The 22,426-nt window shown below is 38.2% G+C and overlaps 1 protein-coding gene across 1 annotated transcript; it reads left to right on the top strand.

Moving 5' to 3' along the window:
* Positions 1-235: 235 nt before the first annotated feature.
* On the top strand, positions 236-20,500 carry LOC124216148 (putative lysozyme-like protein). Its single transcript, XM_046620330.2, has 8 exons — positions 236-408; positions 10,884-11,077; positions 11,698-11,833; positions 14,178-14,300; positions 14,634-14,925; positions 15,629-15,915; positions 17,847-17,981; positions 19,307-20,500. The coding sequence occupies exons 3-8, from the start codon at positions 11,729-11,731 to the stop codon at positions 19,403-19,405; spliced, it is 1,041 nt and encodes a 346-aa protein (XP_046476286.1). The 5' UTR covers positions 236-408; positions 10,884-11,077; positions 11,698-11,728; the 3' UTR covers positions 19,406-20,500.
* Positions 20,501-22,426: the final 1,926 nt, after the last annotated feature.

Genomic DNA, 22,426 nt, shown 5'->3' with positions numbered 1-22,426 from the left:
AAGAGACGCAAACGATATCGAGAAACAGTCGACGGACCAAGAAGTTATTGCTGCCGGATCGTCTACCAATCCTCGGCATTCTGGTGGCCGAGACGTAGGTCAGTGAAATGCTCGTCTGAAAAGGACCCGAGCCAAGGAGAGACGGTCCGGTGAGGTGGTGCAGTACCGTGCTGATTGCGAGTCGCCAAAGGTAAGCCGAGGTGTCCGCCGATCTCTGCGCGAGGTGTTTGAAAGTGATTTAATCGCCTCCGACATCGCTCTCGTGATTTAAACCAAAGTGTAGACGGTGTCAAGTAGAGTGGAGTGGAGTGGAGTGGAGTGGTGGCACGGTAGCCAGAAGCAAAGATCCTATCAGGAAACGTGTTTATGGTTGGAGGAGTGGGAGGGAAGCTCACCGACCCAAACTCGGTGAGCATGCGACCTTTTATTGCCCTTGTTATCCATCCAGAGCACAAATACCGTTACAATTGTTCCTGATTGACGTTTTTGGTTCCTGTCATTACCCCTTGATGATCGTATACTCCTGGCGGTGAGACGGCTTTAGGGCATGTAAGACTTGCAAATGAGCTGTTCAATTATGCAAAATGATGATCACTTTCTCTGTCTATACTATACTAGGAGACGAAATTGAGTCGATAGTTCGAACAGGTTTCGGAGGATGGAATTAGGTCGCGCCGATCCTTTCTCCGGGTGAAAACTTATTCGGGCGAGACAGTGACGATTGTCAATCGGCTGCTCCATCTCACGCGTGATAGAATAAATTGGATCCTGACTGTTACGGCAGAAGCATATTACAGGTATATCTTCGTACATGGCATGTGCGTGGAATAGTTGATAAAAAGTATGGAATGTCGCATGCATACGCGTTTGCACGTTTCTTATTTGTACCTTGGATATTTCAATATGTATACGGCAATGTTCCACTTTGCGATTTGTTATTTGTCTGCAAAAAATACCTCTGCTTGGATCCGAAGCATGAGTGCTCTGAGCGTTAATGCATTATACATACAATATTGACTTATATATGTGAGGATCGGAACTTGAATGCTGAATCGATAGTTGCTTAGGTACTTGGTTGCTACGGATTATGAGAATCATTATCTGCACAAGGTACCAAAATATCGGTTTGTTGGTCTCAGAATTATTTTTTGCAAACTTTGAACATTACTCGGTAAACGGTGGTTACGATATTTCTTTACGGACCCTGTTAGAATCGAGTTACACACTCTTTGGTGGTGCTACATATTCATATTCAGTTATTATACCTACATGGCCTGATATCAGTTTTCCGTTTACACTAAAACAGAATAGTGAGATAGATTTTCCTTCTAAAATAGCGCCTGCTATAGAAATCGATGGATACTCGATAATGCTTGTTTACTCTATCGGTAAAGCGCCGTTGCAAAGTATATAAATTATTAATTAGTAAGAGCAAATTCTATATCATTGCTTCGTTGAAGAATAATTCGAAAACCTGTAATGACGGGTAATTCACTCAAGTATATAAGCATAATAATCAACATAAATGCCATCCTCACACTTCACGATTTAAAACGCGTCAATGTTTCTTGATTTCAGTGAATTTTCGGTGGTAGCTAGAATTTACTCATCATAAATGGAACGAATTAATCAATTTCGGAGTGATTCGAAAGATTTCGCGCAATTATATCTTGGATAGACTGACTATAGAATCCTCTAAACGAAGCACTGACAAGACCTGGCACGTTAAAATTTAAAACCTTCAGTCCTGAAGCCAAGAAACTTAATTTTTTAAATCATTGAATCGAGACGATTCGGAAAGTACGAGGATGATCGAGGCATGCTTTTGTAAATCATTTGATAATACATTTTCTAACTCTACGATGAAGAGAAAACTTTACTCACGATCAGAGCAACAAAATACTTCAGTACATTTGCTTTTCTTCCATAACTCTACGAGCTGACGATTATTTCATTTCAACAGTGCGCACTTTACAAGAAATGAAGCTGGTGTGGTGGTGAATGGTTTCGAAATGTCAAAAATGTACCGTGTATTGATAATTAGACTCGAATACCGATTGAACAAATGAAATACTTGGTTAATCCGGTTTCTGTGTTAAAATACTGCAAATTCCCCATTTCACCGCTGTGACAGTCAACATTAATCAGCTACCCGATACTATGACCGATTGCTTTAGGTTATAAATCAATTTCCGTAGTATTTCACACTCGAATGATGAGTTGAAGGAACTCGTAAAAAAATTGCCTAACCAGTCTCTACTGTATATTTCCATACGCCCATTTACTACAAAAATATAGTCGCCCATTACGACATCTATTGCATACATAATAATTAGGAAAGCAAATGTCTTTTCATCGAGTTGGATGTACCCGAAATAGTTGAAGAAATTCCGCAACCCAATGATTTAACGTACAATATTCTTTATAATAGTCTAAGCTTACTACATACGTTTAGTTTACCAATTGCAGAATTACTAAATTTTTATTATTAAGCAATTTGGACATACTCTTGACATGGTTCCTCGTTTAATGGCAGATAATTAGCTGAAGCTTAAGTTCTACACAGCAATGTTTTTGTGGCATAAATAACTAAAAATTTGCCTAAAAAATTGTAGTTCAACCCTCTTAAAAACATTTCCAAGGGGCATATCTCACACGAAACAGGATATATGTTCTGAGACAAAAATTGTATGGTTGCACAAGGCATGTATCAAAATCGGTCATTCCGCCGAAAACGATGTGAAAGTTACAAAATTTCTGTAGGAATTACCAATGATTCATTTTTATTCATTTTCGCTCATGATATAGGTGACATAATTTCTTGAAACCAGTATAAATTAGTGAACACAACACTTGAAGAGTGTAGTTTTCTCGAGGGCAATCAAATTTATATTTTTTCTGGAGTTGCATGTGATTGGCTAATCGTACAGTTGACAAAATTAAAATTTGATTTTCAAAATTTCGGTCAGACAGTGAAATATTGGAAGAACGGTGCGGTGGAAGTCTTTTGACACGCAATCATCCGTTCGGTAATCGAAACGGTGTAACAACGGAACCCGACTCTGCTTTGGATTTCAGCATCCAAGACACTTGTATGAAGCAGGTACCTAGTTTGTATTCCAACCTAATGTGGTGCTTATTCAGAAACACCCTTCGAATTATTATTCGACCGTACGAAACGAGCTCAACTCGCTAACTCAAGTTAACCCGATCATGCACAGGCTGTGAAATGTTTCATAGAACACGTCGAAACTTGTTTGCGAAATATTCAATTTTATTTCAACAAGCGTTCCGCGCTTTGAGCCAAAATTAAATTGATGCGTGGCTCAATATCAGCGATAAAATTAGAAGGCAGTTTCTCGAGTTAAAGACTGTATCGAGGGACGGTTAGATTTTGTGGACTCTTGGACGTTGTCCTCGAAGGTCAACGTGGACTTTCAATAATAGGTATACTTTCAAAACATCGTTTGCCGCAAAATTTTTTTGCTTAGGGCAGTAGTGTTGCAATACAGTATCTGGTTTCCGATCTCAAACGTGTAATTTCATCAGACGGAAACTCCATCGCAGGTGTTTTACTGCAGGATGAATATTTGGGCATGGCTAATCTGGCCCAGTTTTCAGTTTACTGCTCTAGGGATTTACTAACGTAGGTTTTAAACAGCGGCACAATATAATTACTATGAACTGGATCAACGCTTGGTATAGAATTATTTCGCTCACGAGTCTTTGATGAAACTTGCGCTGGTTAAGTTTCGAGGCTAACTGAGTGCATCCGCTGTTGTATCTACGATCTTGTTTATAGTCTATTCTCACGGAGACTTTCCTCGCCTTTCTCTCTTAGAACAAGCATTATTGAACATTCTCATCGTTATGTGCGGGATGCTCTTTTTCTGATGTCACGTATCATCGTACGGATTTCCTCTAGTTTGAAAAGCTCTCGTCTGTGTTGGCGCGCGTCTCAGAGAAGCTGGAGTGAAAATATTTCGGAATTCTTGGCTTTCGACATTATTTTACCCATTGCATCACGCGTGGAAATCTAAGAAAGTGCTAAACTGTAGAATTATGTAAATCCTACAGCGGTCTGTTCTCATTTCGTGAATATTCATTAGCTCCACATTTTTTGTTTTAATTAAACTCGCATGTTTGGGCCAGCATTAGTCCGAATTTACTTTTACCATCGAACATACAATTACAGTGGCTAGTGGAGTTGGGCCAATATTGAGCGTGTTTATTAGAAGGTGTGAATCAGAGGATTGTGGGAATTTGAAGATCCGACGAACCGAATAGGTTCTATTTCAAGCTTTTGTCTCGTAGAAATAATGGAATCGTTTCAAACTTTGGTAAATGATGGAGGTTAAATATGCGCTTATGTGCTCATAAAAGTTACAAAATGAGCTGTAACGATGGAAGAAATTTTTCTGAAAACACGATGTCGTTAAGAATACGTTTCTCGACATTGCATAAAATTTGATTTAGAGTGTTGGGAATTGTGTCCATATAAGAAAGATTTCTCATTATAATTGGATCTCACGATGGCCGGATTCTAATCAATCGGTGAATTATTTATTATGGCCTTTACCATTGTGACGTTCCTATACTCGGAGAGAAAACTTTTTGCTTTTTAAAAAAAATTAATTTTTAAGCACTTTTATAGAAAACTTTGTCGTGGGAGCACCAAATTTTGTTGTAAATGCAAAAATTATCGAAATAATTGTTTCAAAATCACAAGAAAATTGAATCGAATTAAATATACTTCCGAAATTTTTATTTGAATTGAGTCAATTTAATGAAATGATACGTTTTTCATGGTACTATCAAAATATTGAATGTCCTATAGTAGCTTCAAGTAAATCGCTTCATACAGTTCACTAAATCTATTTGATCGACGAAGATTAGTCAATTCACGAAATCATGAGAGCTACTAATTGATTACCGCTAGCAAATAACACGTTACACCGTAAGACTACAACATTTTTTGTCTAAGTGGCAAATTGCTTTCTGTATCGCGTTAAAAATCCTTTCGCCAAGAGGAGTAATGCGGGCAGTTATTAGGAGAGGCTCCAGGCATCTGTCCAGTATAATCAGCAGAACTAAATCATTTGTGGTCTAATGTCATTAAATCAGCCTTCCAATTCACAATGGCATATTTCTTTGTTGTTGTTTGATGTGGCACTTCATTTATGTAATATAAATTACAATCAAACGATAACTTTTCAGCTACAACAATGAAACAATCATTTTTCAATCCTTACAAAATAATTTCAACGTGTAAATCTGATTTTGCAATCGCAACAGAATCTATGGGATTATGGTGCCAAACCTTTTATTAGGTATTGCTAAGCCCTTTCGTTTTCCGCGCACTATAAAATCAACTAATGTTCTTATTTGTGTGAAAATAATGCTAGGTCGGATGTATATTAACCGTGACATTCGGTTTCCGGAACCGAATTTTGGTCATTAAGACCAATTTTTTTCCGAGTGTAACCCAATTACTAGTGGGAGAAAAAAAAGTGTAAAATGTGATTTGTTCACTTTGTGGGAACTCCGACATCCCCTTAACTTTAAAAAATTCAGATGACTATTCACACGCCAATAATAATGCAGTCTTCATTTTGTTTTCTCATTAATCACCTCATTGTGTTAAAATTGCATACAATCATAAAAATTACGGCACGTAATTTGAACACGATAATTTCTCTGCTCGTGAATTTCGCAAGGATTTCGGATCTTAACACACTCAAATACAGGTTGGATTTGTCGTTGAGGAATGAGGAGCTTCAATTCTCATTTAGTAACATTTTATTCCCGTATAACCGTTGAAAGATTATAACGATTAGATCGAAATTTCATTTCAGCTGCGAATTTCTATACAGTCTTTTCACTTGAACATTTTCCTCGTGACGATGGGAAAATCGACCGGTGGGTAATTCTCTAATTACTCACATCTCTTAAATCAATTCAAGTTTTCAGCTGAACTAGATAAATACTTAATTGTGTATCTTGCTTCTGCCACTCAACATGATAATCCAGACCGAAAATGTAGTAAGAGCGGCTTGAAATCTCCATTGCATGTACTAACCATAACTACGTAATCCATACGATTATTGAAACCTCATCTCTTTTTGGAACCTATGCGGCGATGGTCTCTCTTTGACAGTTTCAAAAATATATCCTCTATTCCGATTGTGTTTTTTTCCTAGCGCATAGCTCGAGTTTCGCTAATACGATTGCCTCGTAAAATGCAAACCGTCTCAAATCGAAAAACGTGTAGCAGGGAAAGCAGAATGAGTCTTAAGGAGACGAGTGGATATAAATCGTTATAACAAGCACGTTTCTCCGGTCATCATTTATTTCCATCTATAAATTTGATCCGGAGAAACGACCGCCGCTATGAAACATCACGTGTGCGTATGTTAAAGAAGGAAAAGAAAGAAACAACCTCCAGACGGCGGATATGAATTATTAATTTCTCGAAAAACAATATATCGTTGTGAGATTCGAGAATTTTTATTGTGCGCACATCTTGGTAACTGCAACCCATGCGAAATGAGACGGATTTTGGATCACGAAGGGGTTTTATAATTGTGTAACGTGGTCCTAGAAGAAAGTGAAGCCAATCCTGTTCACTATTCATTCTTTACGGTAGTTTACTGAATCTAGCTTCCACACCTGCAAAGCCGCACATTCTTGCATAACGTGAGATGTGTTTCAAGTTTCTAGAGATCATCGCATTTCAAGAGAGTTATGAGAAGTATATTATATACGTTTATTCACGTGGCTTCGCGTTCCGAAAAGAGCATCGCGAAAGCTTCTCGTTAAGGATGAATCCATCGTACAGTCAGACGAGAAATCTCGATAGAAAGACGAGTAGTAACAATGTGTTGATAATTGTGGACAATTTTGCGCCAGCTGGAAAAAAATATTTCAAACCGAAAATTCGAAGGCAGTGATTTAATATTTAATGTCATTATTAAATGACTTTTTTTTACTGGCGGCTCTCGATAGATAATCACCGAACACTCTGTGTTAGAAAATTGTTTCTAACTATAACTGATAAATCTATTTTCGACACAGTTAAAAATCGCAATGTCAAAAAAATTCGTTGGGCATTCACTCACAAAATAAGCATCAATATCTGACTATTTAAAATTTGCCAAGGATTACGATTTGAATTTGAAAAAAATTAAAATAATGGTGTGTTTTTTCCGAAGCCAACGAGTGAACTATTTTCTTTATATTCAGATATTTCAATTTTGTTTTCATATCGTTATAAAGGAGAAATTCTTCTATCAGACTCGATTCGATTCTCTTCAAATTCAAGTTTTGAACCGTGGATTTGACTTTGCTTGTGTTTCATCAGTTTTTTGACTGGATTGTACAACTTGAGTACGCGAAACTTCCCCACGAGGCGCCACCTCGCACAACCACATCCGGCATGCTGACTACATGCGGTTTATATTTATTTCTCAATCGGTCCAACCGATGCACGTACTTCCCACAACGAATCAACTTTCGAAAAAAATTCACACCGTGAGCATTCAATTCGTCCGAAAATTTGTAATTCCTGAAAACCCACGAGTTTTCACGTTTTGTTTCGATGAAGTCTCATCGTTCCAAAATTAATCCAATACGAGTATGATTGTCATTAGAAATCGATCAAGTATTTCTTCATTTTGTAACCACATCTACGTTTATTAAAATACCAGCTGGTATATGAAACATCAGATTTGATTCGAGTGACTAATTTGTAATTTTTATTTTTTACAAAATCAAATTTTCTATCGACCAGAAAGAAAAAATTCTTTAACTCTGTTACAGACGATTCACCGCGAGAAACGATTAATTAATTATTAGTAAATTCCTGTACAACTCAATGTTTTCCGCTATGTTTAGAATTTTTTTTCAGTGAGATTGGAGTTATTCGAAAATTATTGTCAGTCACGATGTCATGGTAAATTCCATTTTTTCTCGTAGCTGTGAGAGTGATGTAAGTATTTGCACAACGAGATAGGAAAACTACTTTTATATTTCAATGAAATGAAATCGTAGATTGAATAAAGACATTTCAAGTACATTCAAATGTCTAAAAGTAAAATGCACATTAGCTGTATTTACAGAAAATATTTACACGTTCACGCGACGGTACAACAATCGGTAATTGACTAAAATTATAAATATGAAGAAATGCTATGCGACTGATTGTATAAATAACAGACGTGTAAAAACATATTTATTTTATTGTTATACTACATACTGATGATTATCAAGCTTCGCTATGTTATCGGTGAGGATATCGATTGGCTCTTACCAAAATCCACACTAACGGAATTGGGATGTTTTTACTTTACGGCGAGTGATGACGTAGCGAATGCGTTGGCTGCACGAACGTTGATTGATTCAAAAACACGTTGCTTAACTCGGATTGTAGAAGGAAAAAAAAAAAAAAAAATGACCATGAGAAATAAAAGCTAAGTACTTTCACTAAAAGGTATACGCATGTTATTACAAATATTAAATTCATTCTAGATTGGCTTCAACGATCGTTTCGCTGAGTAATTCTTCACTAAACGAATGAATCGAGCTTGCAAGCAGCGTGGACCGGCGATTGTGCACAAAAAAATATGGATTCGCATTTAATGCCGTAGTATTATTATAAGTGTCATTGTTCGAGACGTGCGAAAATGCTCAATCACCGAAGAAACGAACTGACTTTTCATTATTCCACATCAGGGACAATGCGCGATTACGAGTTTGTCGTCATGACGGTGACCGAATCTCATATGAAGCAATTTGTATTCGCAAGCACGTCTTCGAACCGACGCACTGCTACAAGTCCCGTTTATTCGTATGAATAAAGATGAAAACACGTCGGTTTTCTTCGTTTTTTTTTTTCTCTCTTTTTTAGTCATTATTATTTCTGTTGTTACGATTCGTTGAATATACGAGTATCATGGCCGGTATCCTATAAATCTTAAAAACATAACTAGAATAGAGGCACGTTCACCGGTTTGAATTCATAAGGTTTTCTAGCTTTGCTAGCAACCATGTGCAGAATCACTGTAAGCTGCAAGTTACGTAAAACTGAATCCTGTCTACCGATTTGGAGAGATTTACCGTTGCGTAAGAGAGAGGTGATAATTAGAGCCAGTGATATGAATCTACGAATCTGCGACTGTTATTTATTTGCAATTAAAATAACTCTCGATTTATAAAACGTGATACGCACAACGCGTTTCGAAGGATTCCAACATTTTTCATTCCTCTCAAGCGTAAAGTTGTAGCCTGCGTTACAAGGGAATGATGAATTTAAAAATCCATTCGTCTTCCTTTTGCGCTATGTTTTTACTTCGATCCAGGCCATTTTTTACCTTTTACACAAACCATCCCTATCGCCCAATAAATAATATCTGTACGTTCCTCGGCAAAGCCATTCCGCGACCAAATAAACTAACCACACTAGATGTAAGGATTGTTTGGATCAACAACGGCTTTTTTTGCGGGTGGTGAAAAAGTATTTCACTGCAAATACTAAGCATTTGTCACAGCAAAGAAAATGTTTTTTCAGTTAACGAAAATTTGGTTGTCCAAGTGATAATATATTGTGTTACAACTGCGGAAATTGGGCGATTTTCAACGAATGGAATCTTCGCAGTGAATGCTTGATTGGCAAACGAGTACTCTTGGTATTGAAAAAAATCTAGTCAGATTGTTTGCTCTAAAGTGATCGACAACGGGGTTTTAGTCGATTGAAATTCATGAGTTTTACATCATTTCTTCAACGTTATTTTTCATTCGTTAAATAAAATTTACCCTCCTTGACTCCAATCAGTTTATTTTCGGTATAACTGTATTTAGAAAACTTTTTAATTCGACCGTACACCCGATATAAAATCTTTATAACATACCGATCGCCAAAGTATGGTGCTCTTAAAAATTGTTCGAGACTAATTTGTCAGTGACGTCGACGCAAACTCTGTGAAATATCGACACAGTTTCTATGCATATTGCATGCAGGCATTAAAATTGCTCGATATATCTTTTGCTTCGTTAGATTTTGCTGGCGTATTCGCACGTATTTTTTGTTTCTTTCCTACCCGCACACTCCAATCAAATAGCAAGAGTAATCCTAATGTTGAACTCTTCCAATTTGCAAACTTGGTATAATTTATGCGGACCGGTTAAACGCACTACGTTTACAAGATTGCTAAACATTTAATTATGAAACCGCATAGTGAGTAATTGTAACGGAGTGATGTAGAATGGTTCGATGTCCGAAATATGAGTTTGGGCAATAGTTCTGGCATGCAGTGATATATCGATACACACAACCGGAATCATCAATAAGCGGCACTCGTTCGGATCGAAATGAGATCAATTACACCGGCGCAAAATAGATCTTCGCACGATATTCAAACGAATACCGCGTAGGTTACGTCGGACATTAAGAACGTGCTTCTGGAACGAATTAAAAAGACCTAAAAAAAAAAAAGAAAAAAAAAAATAGAAATCGTTGGGAATAATTTGAAGAATTTACTGCTACGTGACAGCGTAAATCGTATTTTTAATTTTTATCGCAATCTTTCTGGCATGCTTCTCGGGTCTGCGCCCACTCGGCTCGTGTCAGATCCTGTCGAATTGTCCGGCTAAGATAATGCCGAGCAGCGAGTGACGTTCGTGCCAGGTATTGTGAAATGTTTTTGGCGGACAAATTTTTACGGGATTAGGTTGTACTTTAGAGTTGGGCAAGAAAAACGAGGGATTTGGGAACTCGGGCTAATCACCGCGGCGCATTATTCAATTCCTCCGGGCATACGTGCCGCCTAAAACAACGACATTAGCGCTTGTCTGCGTTGGGCAGCCTCTAGTGCGAATATTGCTTATAGTGGCATAGGATATAAGAGGTGCTGCAGTCGAAAGCACCCCACCTACGAAGCGACCGACTCTAGCAAGACCCATACATACATTCGCTGACCGCAAGACATCGAAGTCGCCTCTCTGGAGTCTCTCAAACGAGGCTTATACGCCGCCTGGAACACATCTCGAAAACACGCAGGCATCCCCTCGGCCGACCGACACGGTAAGTCACTACTAACCCGCCTATGGCAGCAGGGCTAATTTACCTCAAGGTTAACACTCCGACAGCCATCTCAACACTATCTGCCCGAATAACTTCGCGTAAAGAATAATCCTAGAGTGGCAGCGTTTGAATTTGTGAAAGAAAATAAATATTGGCAGTGAGTTTCCGAGTGTATTCTTCTTTCGCTTTCTTTTTGAAATTCGTTTGATAACGCTACGTACTTTGAAAATTTCGCTGCATTCTTGTTTATACAGAAATTGTTTTCTTTTTAGCTTTTTTCTCTTTTACCTTTCTGTCGAGAACGTGAATGGATTCTTCAATTCCGACAGGATCTCACGTGATTTCTGTTTTCATATATCCGCAGTCCAGTATCCGGATCCTCTCTTGACCCACCTTTGAATAATTTCACGATTTCTCTTCGGCTGTGTGCAATAAATGTAAAATTAATTTGACGAGTTCAGTGCCACGTTTTTAACCAGTCAGAAAGCTTTGGGAATCCTTTCACTGCTCGGATGTAGTTGTGGTTATTGCTAAATGAATTTCATAGTTGAAGTAGGCGTGAGCGCATTTGCCCTGTTATTGCCCTAAACCGTTGAATAATCGCAGTCTTTGTCTTTCAGGTAAACTTTAATTTATTATCAATCCAATAAAATGAAACTAGCGTGTACGTTGTGTGGGCTGTTCGTGGCAGTGGCCGTTGTCAACGCCGGTCCCGTCAAGAGACAAGCTGTGGATGATCTGAATCCCCTCAACGAAGTGAGTATTCCTAACGTTCCATAACATATCCAATCACCGAGCTTTCAAATATCGTAGTCGATGTTGGAAACACCGTACAACCCGTCAGATTGCAATTCAGTCACAGTCTGTCAACGAGTCGAAGTTTCAAGTTCAGGCACTCTGAACCGAGCGTACCAACAACGTAATATAATAAAATCCCCAAGTCTCAGTTCTTGATGATTAAATGTCGCCGTGATTGCGTTGAGTTTTTTTTCATCTTATATTCAACCGGCGATTAGCCAAAAGACTTTTCGCAACGATTATCAAAAGAGCCTAGCCTGATCAATTTTGCTTCCACCGTCGTAAGTTTCTGTGAATCCTTTCACTCTAGCTAAAAGTACAAATTTAAATAAAAAAATTTTACACGCAAATGATTTCCGAACAATTTTACAGTTGAGTACAGAAATTATAGCGACAATAAATGGAAGTGAGGAACGTATTATCGAGGAGGTTTTTCACGGTAATTATTTGCCCGTAGAGATTTGCTAACTTTGGAGGAAACCTTAAGCCGACGCGACCGTTGACGGTAACCGAGTAAGTTCGATAGTGAAAGTAGTCGAAGGAACGGTCCAGCCGATAAGCACAGAGAAACAGTCGGACAAGCAGACGTGCATGTGTGTGTCGGCACACATGGATCACGCGAATGTCGACGTATGAATTAAAATTTTACACATATCACCGGCAAGCACGCGTCACCCTCGTCAAGTCCGAGTCAAATTATTTCCCATGCTTGACACTCGTGTGTGCGAAAGGAATCGTACATATTCGTGTGTGTTAATTCTTACGCAATGATTCGGCAGCGGTTGCTCTACGATTTCTCATTTATCGTTAGACGGCGGCATTTCTCCATTGAATGTTTCAAAATTAAAGACGTAATAATATTATTTATTCTCATTGACGGGTTAGTTCACGTAACGTTATAACACTGAAAATTTTATCTTCGACGCTCGATTTACCGGTAGAAAAATTAATTCGATGATGTAACAAGCGACGAACTGTTTTCTTTTTCTGTAACATTGCGGTTTTTCGCTAATTGTAATTCGTTTTCCGACTTTTTTGCACTTTAGTACACAGGGTAAGTTATAATAATGACGATTAATATAACGTCAGTCGTGAAACAATTTTTGTATCGCAACGCTAGTCTCAACATTTTTAATGGAGTTAAACTTCGCTACCGATCTGTTAAGATTTTTGTTGGAAACGAAAGCGTTTAGTTACGAATTCTCATAGAACATGAAATTGCATATTTTTGCATGCGTAATGTCTTCCTGACGCATACCGATAACTTTTATCTCCTTAAATACGGACTTCAATATTCCAAGCTTCCCACTGAAATTAATAAATTTCTAGGAATTGATCACCGAAAACTTTCTTGACTAGTCGAATTTACAAGTTTGAGGACATGCAGTTACGCCACTCGTGTCCAGTTGCTATTCGAGCGAATGAAAGTTACACAAGAGAGCCGGACCTACTGGCCGAAATGTTGTCCGCTGAATTCTTATAGCTCTTAAGAAGAATTTCATGAATTATTTGCCTCGCGTTGCGTATTAATTCATTTGGCTCTAGCAGTTGGGTTCTTTAGATTTTGCAAGAGGCAAGGACACTCGCATAATTGTAACGTAAGCTTATCTCTTTAAACTCACATAAGAATATCGCGGTGCTTAGGCCAAAAGGGCTTGTATACTTATTTATACGCCCTTCTGCCTTTGGAGAGTTAACCAAACGGGCGTTTAATTTTTTTTTATCTTATTAACAATCTTTCCGTTGACTTATTTTCAAGCTAACTATTGAAAAAAAAAATATATACGCCCCTTTGACTTGAGATTTTTTTTCAATATTTAGCTTGAAAATAAGACTACGGAAGGATTGACCGTGAAAAAAATAATTTTATACTCTGTTGGCATTAGCTCTGTGATATGCGTCACTCAACTTGAAATTACAGTTGTAAACATTATAAGGTGAATTGAAAACATTCGGACAAGCTTAAGGCAAGCTTGTGAATGCTTAAAGCTCTACAGTTTATCTTGAATTTGAATCTCATTCGCACGCATTATTTGTGATATTCTAACCAAACCGTGAACCCTTTTTCACTAGTTTGTTTGTTTTTAATTATTTCAATTTTGTCACGATTATTATCAGCGGCTTTAAACGCTTTCGTTGATAGATCCGTTTCGTTCAAGCAACGTGAACGTAATCTTTTGTTAGCATCACTTAAAACTTGTAGCTCAAAAAACCATATGCTAGACGAAACAATTCCTCAAATAACCGTTAGAGTGTATACCTCGTTCTTCTTCATCTTGACATGAGCATTGTGTCACGGCAGGTATATGTGGTCGAGGCTGACGGCGATGCTGCCACTGACAATGAGAGGGGAGACAGGGATAAGAGGAAAATTGGCATCATCAAACTGGGTGCCACAAATGGGATCATCAACTTCGTCTTCGGGGTAAAAAATATTCCAAATTATTATTGTCACTAACCTTTCAGAGAGCGCCGATTTATATCTTGGTTTTATAACCAACGAAATATTTCCGGGTGACTTCCATTTAAATCTGCATAACCGCTCTACGCAGTTAATCTATGTTCTGCAGGGGTGAAGGCCACTTTCTAAGCAGGACTAATCGAGTGACTATAAACCGACGTTCGGCGACTCGCAGCATCGGTATAATCACTCGCTTCTGATAACATTTGTCACGATGTGTGCATGAAGTATTGACGTAGTTCGGACCTATAATATACTTCAATAATAAATTTTTGAGATGTGCTTTTTTCTTTCTAGAAACTAGACTCCTTCTTAGACGCGAAGACGAACGCACTTGCCGCGTTAGAGGAAGGAAACAAAGCCAAGAACGCGGCATTCGGCATTGACAATACTCAATCAGCTACCAGCCAATTCATCAGTAATCTCATATCTCAGAAGATCCAAGCCGGCACTGCGAGCATCGGCCCTCTAATATCCGGTGCCACTTCCTTCATTTCAACCGCCAGCAGCGGAATCGGAAATGCGGTTGCATCAAAAATCGCCCCTCTTAGCTCCTTGTCAGGTGGACTCTCAGGAGGTAGCAGCGATGGTCGGTATACTTGACTGTACATTTTTAATCCACGACATTACGTCCAATCCTTTAACCCTCCGTGTGAACACTGGGAATATCAGGGCCCAGTCGTTTTCTGAATATCAATTTTTACGAATAATACTTCGAAACTCTTGAGTCTGCCAAGTTTTGGATCGTGCAGTTAACACTTTGAGAAGAAGGACTCAATTTTTCCGAATCCTTGAGAGCCTGGAACACTTGGAGAAAGCGTGCAGACAAAAGATGTAAAAAATAATTGTTCGCACAGAGGGTTGATGTCGCGGTTTATAATTGCAAAACGGACGGCACTTAATCTTGATATTTACAAAGGTAGTGAAATAATTATTGCATGTGGAAATCGTACACCGAGCTTGATGCAAGATCGTGAAAAAAAATGATTCAAGTAGATAAGTTTCAAAACTGAAGACGCCGGAACAGGCTTACAGTTTTTACGTCACGATTATCTTCATCGAAATTTTAGTCGACTGGTGATTCAGTCTACTCTCTCACCCAAAAGTGAGAGTCCAAAGTTCAAGCCTAAAGTTACAAACATGCCTAAGAGCAATCTTTGCCATGGAATCGACAACAGCCATCAAGCATAACGCTGATTGCGTGTCTCCGACTGTTTCATAACACCTCCGAACCTCGCGGTTCTTACTTGGGAATTGTCCGTTGACTGTGAACCGTTTGACTAAAAATTTAGGCTCGGCTGGAGGTGGACTCCTTGGTGGCCTCAGTGGTGGCCTCGGAGGAATCTTGTCCTCAAAAATCCAGACGATTTCCAGTCTCAGCAGCGGAAGCGGCGGTCTGGGAGGTCTTCTAGGCGGCCTTAGCGGCGGAAGTGGAGATACTGGAGGATCCGTCGGTGGCTCGACTGATTTTGGCACTGGATCCAGTAGCGGTGAGGCAGGCGCAGGAGCAGGACTCAGCCTAGGCGGTTCAACCGGTGGCGGCGTGAACCTCGGCGCCTTCGCCAACCTTAACGGCGGGGTAGGAGGACCATACTGAGTTATTCGAACGATTTGAAACTGCAGTCGGCTTTAACCCCGCTTCGTGGTTAACCTTTAGTTATCATTCGTCGACGGCGCAGGCGTATTTCGTGGAATCAAACTAATGGAATAACAAAACGCTTGTATCGGCGTGTAAGATCCACGCCTAATTGTTCATCCCGGAGATGCGATTATAATTTATACTTCTTATTGTTATAGCTGTATCTACTTGTTGAGTACATACTTTTACATATTTTTCTACTTTGATTTCGGTTGTCATTTTTTTTTTTTCCAACTCTTTGTTCTTCGTTTTGTACTTCGTTACGCAATTAGGATTTTCAGAATACAATTTTCTAATGTATATCCTACTCGTGTTCTTGAATTGAACGGGTTCATCACGACGCGGCTGCTGGTTAATATACGGTGGAAATAATCATTTTTGGGTGCACACGATGACGCTTAACCAAAGTGGAGCAGCCGTGAAATACCTTTACTTTGATCACATAGAGTTTCATTTGACCGAATACCTGATAGCCTCACGTTTGATAATCAACCGTGTCATTCATCTTCGGAAAGCGGGTTCATAATATTGATAATGCGAATATTTTACTCAAATTAATTATCACACTGCCCTATAAGGTGAGAAATTTTTTATTTTTTTATTTTTTTTCTTACCCAATTAACTTTGTAATTCCTTAACTTTTCGAGTTCAAGGTTAGCTACTTGTTTCGCTCGAAACATACCGCAGCTGACGATTATAACTAATGTTGTGGTGGTTGAAATGTAACCGTGGGTACAATAGGTTACACATACACAGCGTGCACGGCAGGCTTGCTTGACATCCAAGGGAATGCGGTTTTTCAAAATTTTGTAAAAAAAAATGCAATCACTTAGGAAAGTGGATGTACTTGTTCAATTTTTTATTCTATTGTTTGAAATTGGTTTTTTTTTAGCTCGGCAGATAAAGCAGCCCTTCACTATAAATCGCCCACCACTCCCAATCTGGCCATTTCTGTCTAGTTTATAATCAAATACAACCGAACCTTAAGAGACTTGTAAATATTAAGTCCTGATACGCAAGGCTCCAAGGTCGCTTTGCGTATCCTGTAAATGATGTAAATAGCGTTGTTAGACGCTCAAGAATAATAAAATCACATTCGATATTTTTGTCTACATATGAATTTCATTTCTCATCACCCTGGCCTACTTGATACGGATAATGTGCTCTCTTTCCCCAATCCTACAAATCCATTTTTTAATCCTTCGGTACTGTACTGAAATCATAGTTTATTGTCGCACTGAACTTTTCATTTTTTTTTTTTTTTTCTCACCAAATAGCAACTTCTACTATTCAATGTTACCAGATACCGTAACTAAATGAACTTAAAAAAAAATTACTTTCGTGATATACTCATCTTGTTATGTTGTGAAAATTTGTCGGAAAAAGTAGCTTCAAATTTTTACATACATTCGTTTGACGTCATTAAAGAATCGAGTCAGTTCCTTATCGTGGCGTAAGATCACTCCTGACGAAATGCGACAAATTCCTGTTTGTCACACTTTCTGCACACCCAGTTTGATGCTACAAGCATATTTCAAAACAAGTGGCTAAACTGGCTTCGCAGCGCAGAAGCGAATTTCTGCATTAGGCAAATGATAGCGGGTTGTTAATCGAGTCGGACAACTTGGACGGTTAACGAGTTCCAATCCACCACATTAATGTGCATTTCGAGTCACGCTTGGCTATCAAACGTAAAACCTGATAGCTGAAGGTTGCATTCCTAATAGTTGCACTGCCTGCGAACCAGTTTTCCATCGACGAAGGCCAGACGGATGAAATTCATATTTAGAAACGTTTCTTCCCTCATTTCTGTCGCTTTGACCAAATCCAATCCATCTAATCGCATTTATTCATTTTCTATCTTGAACCAGACCATCGCAACGACGACCGAGGATATTCCTGAATTTGACAGGGTTCACGTCTCTCTGGATGTTCCACCGCCTGTGTTCGGCAACGGATTCACTCTCATCACCAACGTCAGCAAGGTGTTGAGCAGCGTAATAACGGTGAATAGCTCACTTAATGTACCGATTACATATTTTCTTGTGGTTTTAATCGAGAACGCAGTTTGCCAATATGTCAGCGTCCCTTCACTTATCATTGCGAAACCCGGCATCGAATAGCCTGTATACAAACACCTAGATTACACACCTATTGCATCCACGTATGGCGCAGAGGTCGGATGCTGCGCTCAGAAATTCTACATACCGCAGGCTATTATCGATACGTTTGAATTTTTCACCCGACAATCCAGCTCAAATTTACAATTCATCTGCTATTCGGAAATCTTATTCTACGCGATGTGAGGTCCGTGATCTTTAAGATATTCGACGGTCAATTACACTGAAAATAATTACCAGGGCTTTGTTTGGCGTATGCGCACTTTCGAATAACTCAATTTTACGCCGTGTATCACTGCCCGTAAGTCACCTAACTCCAATTTTACGCGCTGTCAGCCGCACCTTCAGTGCTTTTCAAAACAAACTTGCCTTGACTGGTGTTGGAAAAAAAAGCGTGTGTTCCGTGCGCGGACAGCCGTTATCTATGATTACATCGCTCGCCGCAGCTGGTGCGGTAAATTTCACACTCGTCGAAAATCGCTCACTTTCTGCACTAGTAATACAATATGGTATTTACTGAAACGCGAAATTTTCAGGGGTAAAAATTATTCCAATGGTGAAACTGATGTTTTTTAGAGAAGTTTGGGCTTTTCGAAACCTGTAAATCTGAAATGTCATGGAACAAAGTCCAAGTTTCTATGCATAGAATGAAGAATAATTTTTATCTCGACGATCGGTAGAGTCAAGGGTTTGATCTTCTACAGATCTCTTATTACACGGAATAAAGTTTGAGAGTTGCAGACTAATCGAAAATTTGGTCCAAGATTGGTAGGTGAAGAATTGTCGATTGCGCGATGTGTTCATGTTTGGTTCGTTCCATCATCATCCTTAATAAAATGAGCATTGAATTCAATAGAATATCGGCTTGGTTTGCGTGTTCAGTTACTCAGAGCATGTGAGTCACTGAATTATGGAAAGCGTTCAATTCGTTACTAACTCAAGGACGTGAAAAGGATATATATTGCACCACTATCCTGATCAAATTAATTACGGATCGCGGAATATTCCAAGGGGTCTTGCAATCCGCTTTCCATATAAGTGTCTTCGTCGCGCATTGCTAGTAATTTTTACATAAAATCATCCAAGTTCATACATAACACATCTGATTGTGAGATTCAATAAATCATGTCAATGTAAATTGCGATTTTTTTGGATCTACTTTTTTCCATGCCTATAATCAATAATCAGACATTCGTGACTTATTTTCACAGAATTCAGCCCGCAGAACACAGAACGTTTTGGAAGTATTCAAGCCCTTCTTCCGCGGAGCTTTTGCAATCAAAGGCCTACCTTCCGACAATCCGAAATAGAAGAAAATAATCGAGATGACGAACCCAAAGGATCTGAAGAGTTAACTCAACTGATCGAAGACTTCGAAGAGCAACAATCAACGCTACTAGAAAATGCTCAGAAGCGGTTCAAAATGTACTATATTTCTCACAATCCTATTTACTATTTATTTTTTCAAGTGTCAGGCGATCGTAACATTATTTTGAAAAATTAGTCAAATCGGCACACGGCACCAAATTATACAATTTTTCAGCAATGTGAAATAATCATATTTACATGCTATCACGGCTAGTTTTTCGCACAGGGGGACAAGACCGTTGCTAATCTTAGCCTTCGAATAGTCAGTAATACATAGATAAATCAGTAAATGAATATCGTCCCTGTACCTTTTAATTTTTCAACTCCAGTGGTATTCTTACACGACGCAATGATCTGGAAACGCACAATTGATCATAAAATAATAATCTTCTGCTACAAGACCGAGAATCATCGAATTTAAAATCATTGCTACGGTGCCATTACAAATATATTTAATTTATAATTCAAAGAAAGCAAAATTCCCCGGTGCTATTTTTATATTTATCAATTGGTGCCTGAGCTATTCCCAAAGTAATTGAATATAAGTAAAAAAAAAAAAGATTATAAAATTCTTACGTTTTCTACGTACTTTGCCTATTTATAAATTACACACCCAGGATCTCTATCGCTTAGTATGAAATGCGTGCAAATACACTAATTGCGCCACGTGAACAGTGATTAGGTGTAATGATAAAATCGGAAGACGTAACGTGATCTATTTACCAACCTTACGTTATGCCACGTTACGGGTTATACAATTAATTCCTGCTTATACCTGTCTCGGGAAAGCAGTAAACGATTAATAAACTCTTAGCCATTCATCTACCTGCATAAATCGATGTCTGTTACAGACATATTGCAAGTACGTGGTAAATATAGAGTCTAGTTTTTTTTTTAGATTGTTTTGATACGTAGAAACATTATATTGCGCTATAGTGTATAAGTTAGCTCCTTTGTATTATAGGCAGCATATGCAGCTGCTGTATATTTTTGTACATGTGTGTCTATATGTATATATAATATATATAATAAAACTGGTTGTAGAGTTGACTTTAATTTTTCTCAACATTGTTCCGGGTCATGCAAAGTGTCCGGGGAAAGCGAGGCAATCATTACGTGAATGTATCATAGCTGAGGATGCTTCCGCAATGCAAGCGAAATCAATTTCTAGCGAGTACTAGGCCGTAGTTACGGGTAAGTGGTTGATTTTTTCGGATAAATTTTCATATCTGGAATTAAAAATATCTGTCCAAGAGTTGATCCTTTCGTTTCGAATTTGAAGGAATTTTTAATAATTGAAAAATCTACATTGCTGATCCTATATTGAAAATAATTGAATGCTAATTCCACCATATTCTTTTGTAAGTAAATATTCTTAGGATTTTTGAATTACTTCCGTCAGCCCAAGTATCAGCATCCTTGTGCGATTTCCGTCTCATGATCGGAGAGTGGTAGATAAACGTTAGTTTGCGTACTCGCCACGTGACAAATTTTTATTTGAAGTATTGCAGAATTTGAGAAAGTATAATGTATTTTCAGGTTACAACACTTGTCTTTCTTCTTTGGAAGAAACTGATTTTTTGCCGATCGATCGCATTGTAGTTACATAAACCGTAATTCGTAAAACCAAAGATCCAAAAAGAAAGTATATAAATTCGAACATGACTAATATGGAAAGATTGCTAAATATTTCAATTACAAAAGGCTCAACTGAATCTATGTAGTCGTAGTTATAGCTGTAAATTATATTTGTAGTTCTCTGATGACAGAATTTTTTCATTCTTTTAAATCATAAATAATTGCGGCAATTTCCTGTCGAGATAAAATTGCCACAATAGCTAGAATTTATTATTTTTCACAACATTATGTCATACCAAATCTCAACATTAATCGATTTGGCACTTGGTACTTAAACTGTGAAAAATCTTGGCCCCTTACTGTTTTGAAATCTTATTGGCATCTGATAAATAGATTAGAATTTTTCTGCTTTGAATCTGAATGCACAAGAACGACACAAGAAGTTATACATCGCATACATGTACAGGCATGATTTTCAATAACCGAGTATGGGATGCTTTGGGATTCTGTAATTTTTCTCTTTTCTGCGAGGTACGCAGTCATAGTATGATTGAAAATTATTCATTACCTAATAAAGTACTGTTTAAATAAAGTATGAGCGAAATATTGCAGAGCAAAATGATGCCTATTTCGAAAGGATCGGTCTTTTGAAAATAGTCACTTGAGAAGTTCGATGAGAGATAGCTTTTACAGGATGTTACTTCATAAGCGCCGCGGTATGTCAGGTTGCCTATCAGCCTGGCTCGCACCGCATCTCGATTTCATGCAGAGCAACATGATCATCGTGTGTAGAGTGATTTTTACCTCGCGAATATTCTGCTGTATTGTGATTGAAATTAAGTGAGAAATGAGGAAATCGATTTTCACTTACAACCGTGTTTGCAAATTTCCTCCCCCTTGTAAAAATTCTGATGTTGGATTTTCATGAGATTTTTTTCTTTCATTATTTTAAAGCGAAACAGTGATTTGCGTGATAATATTCGTTCAACAACAGTAAGACTACGTTTCATAGTTGTGACACTTCGACACTATATACGCCTCGGATTGAAATTCCTCAGGCTAATACCAGTACACAAGTTTTGAAAATTGGAAGACTCAAAAATTGAATAGCTAGAATTTGTCAATGGGGTATGTTCTGAGATCCTACGCAAGAATTGACATGGGATTTGACGAACTTCTAGATGGCTACCTCAATATATCATAAGAATGTATTTCGTAAAGTGGTGGAAATACGGATTTCGGAAATACGGATATTTCATGTTGTAAGTTTGCCCGACAGTCTTAAATGATTTTTGAGCATGTAAGGTAATTACGTGAGAGAATCAGTCTATCAGTAGAATGTCTCGAGTAAAATTTCATATGGTTTAAAATTATCGTCATCGTTA

This window comes from Neodiprion pinetum, chromosome 4 (genome assembly GCF_021155775.2).
Source record: "Neodiprion pinetum isolate iyNeoPine1 chromosome 4, iyNeoPine1.2, whole genome shotgun sequence".
NCBI lineage: Eukaryota > Metazoa > Arthropoda > Insecta > Hymenoptera > Diprionidae > Neodiprion > Neodiprion pinetum.
This window is presented reverse-complemented; position numbering and strand designations above follow the sequence as displayed.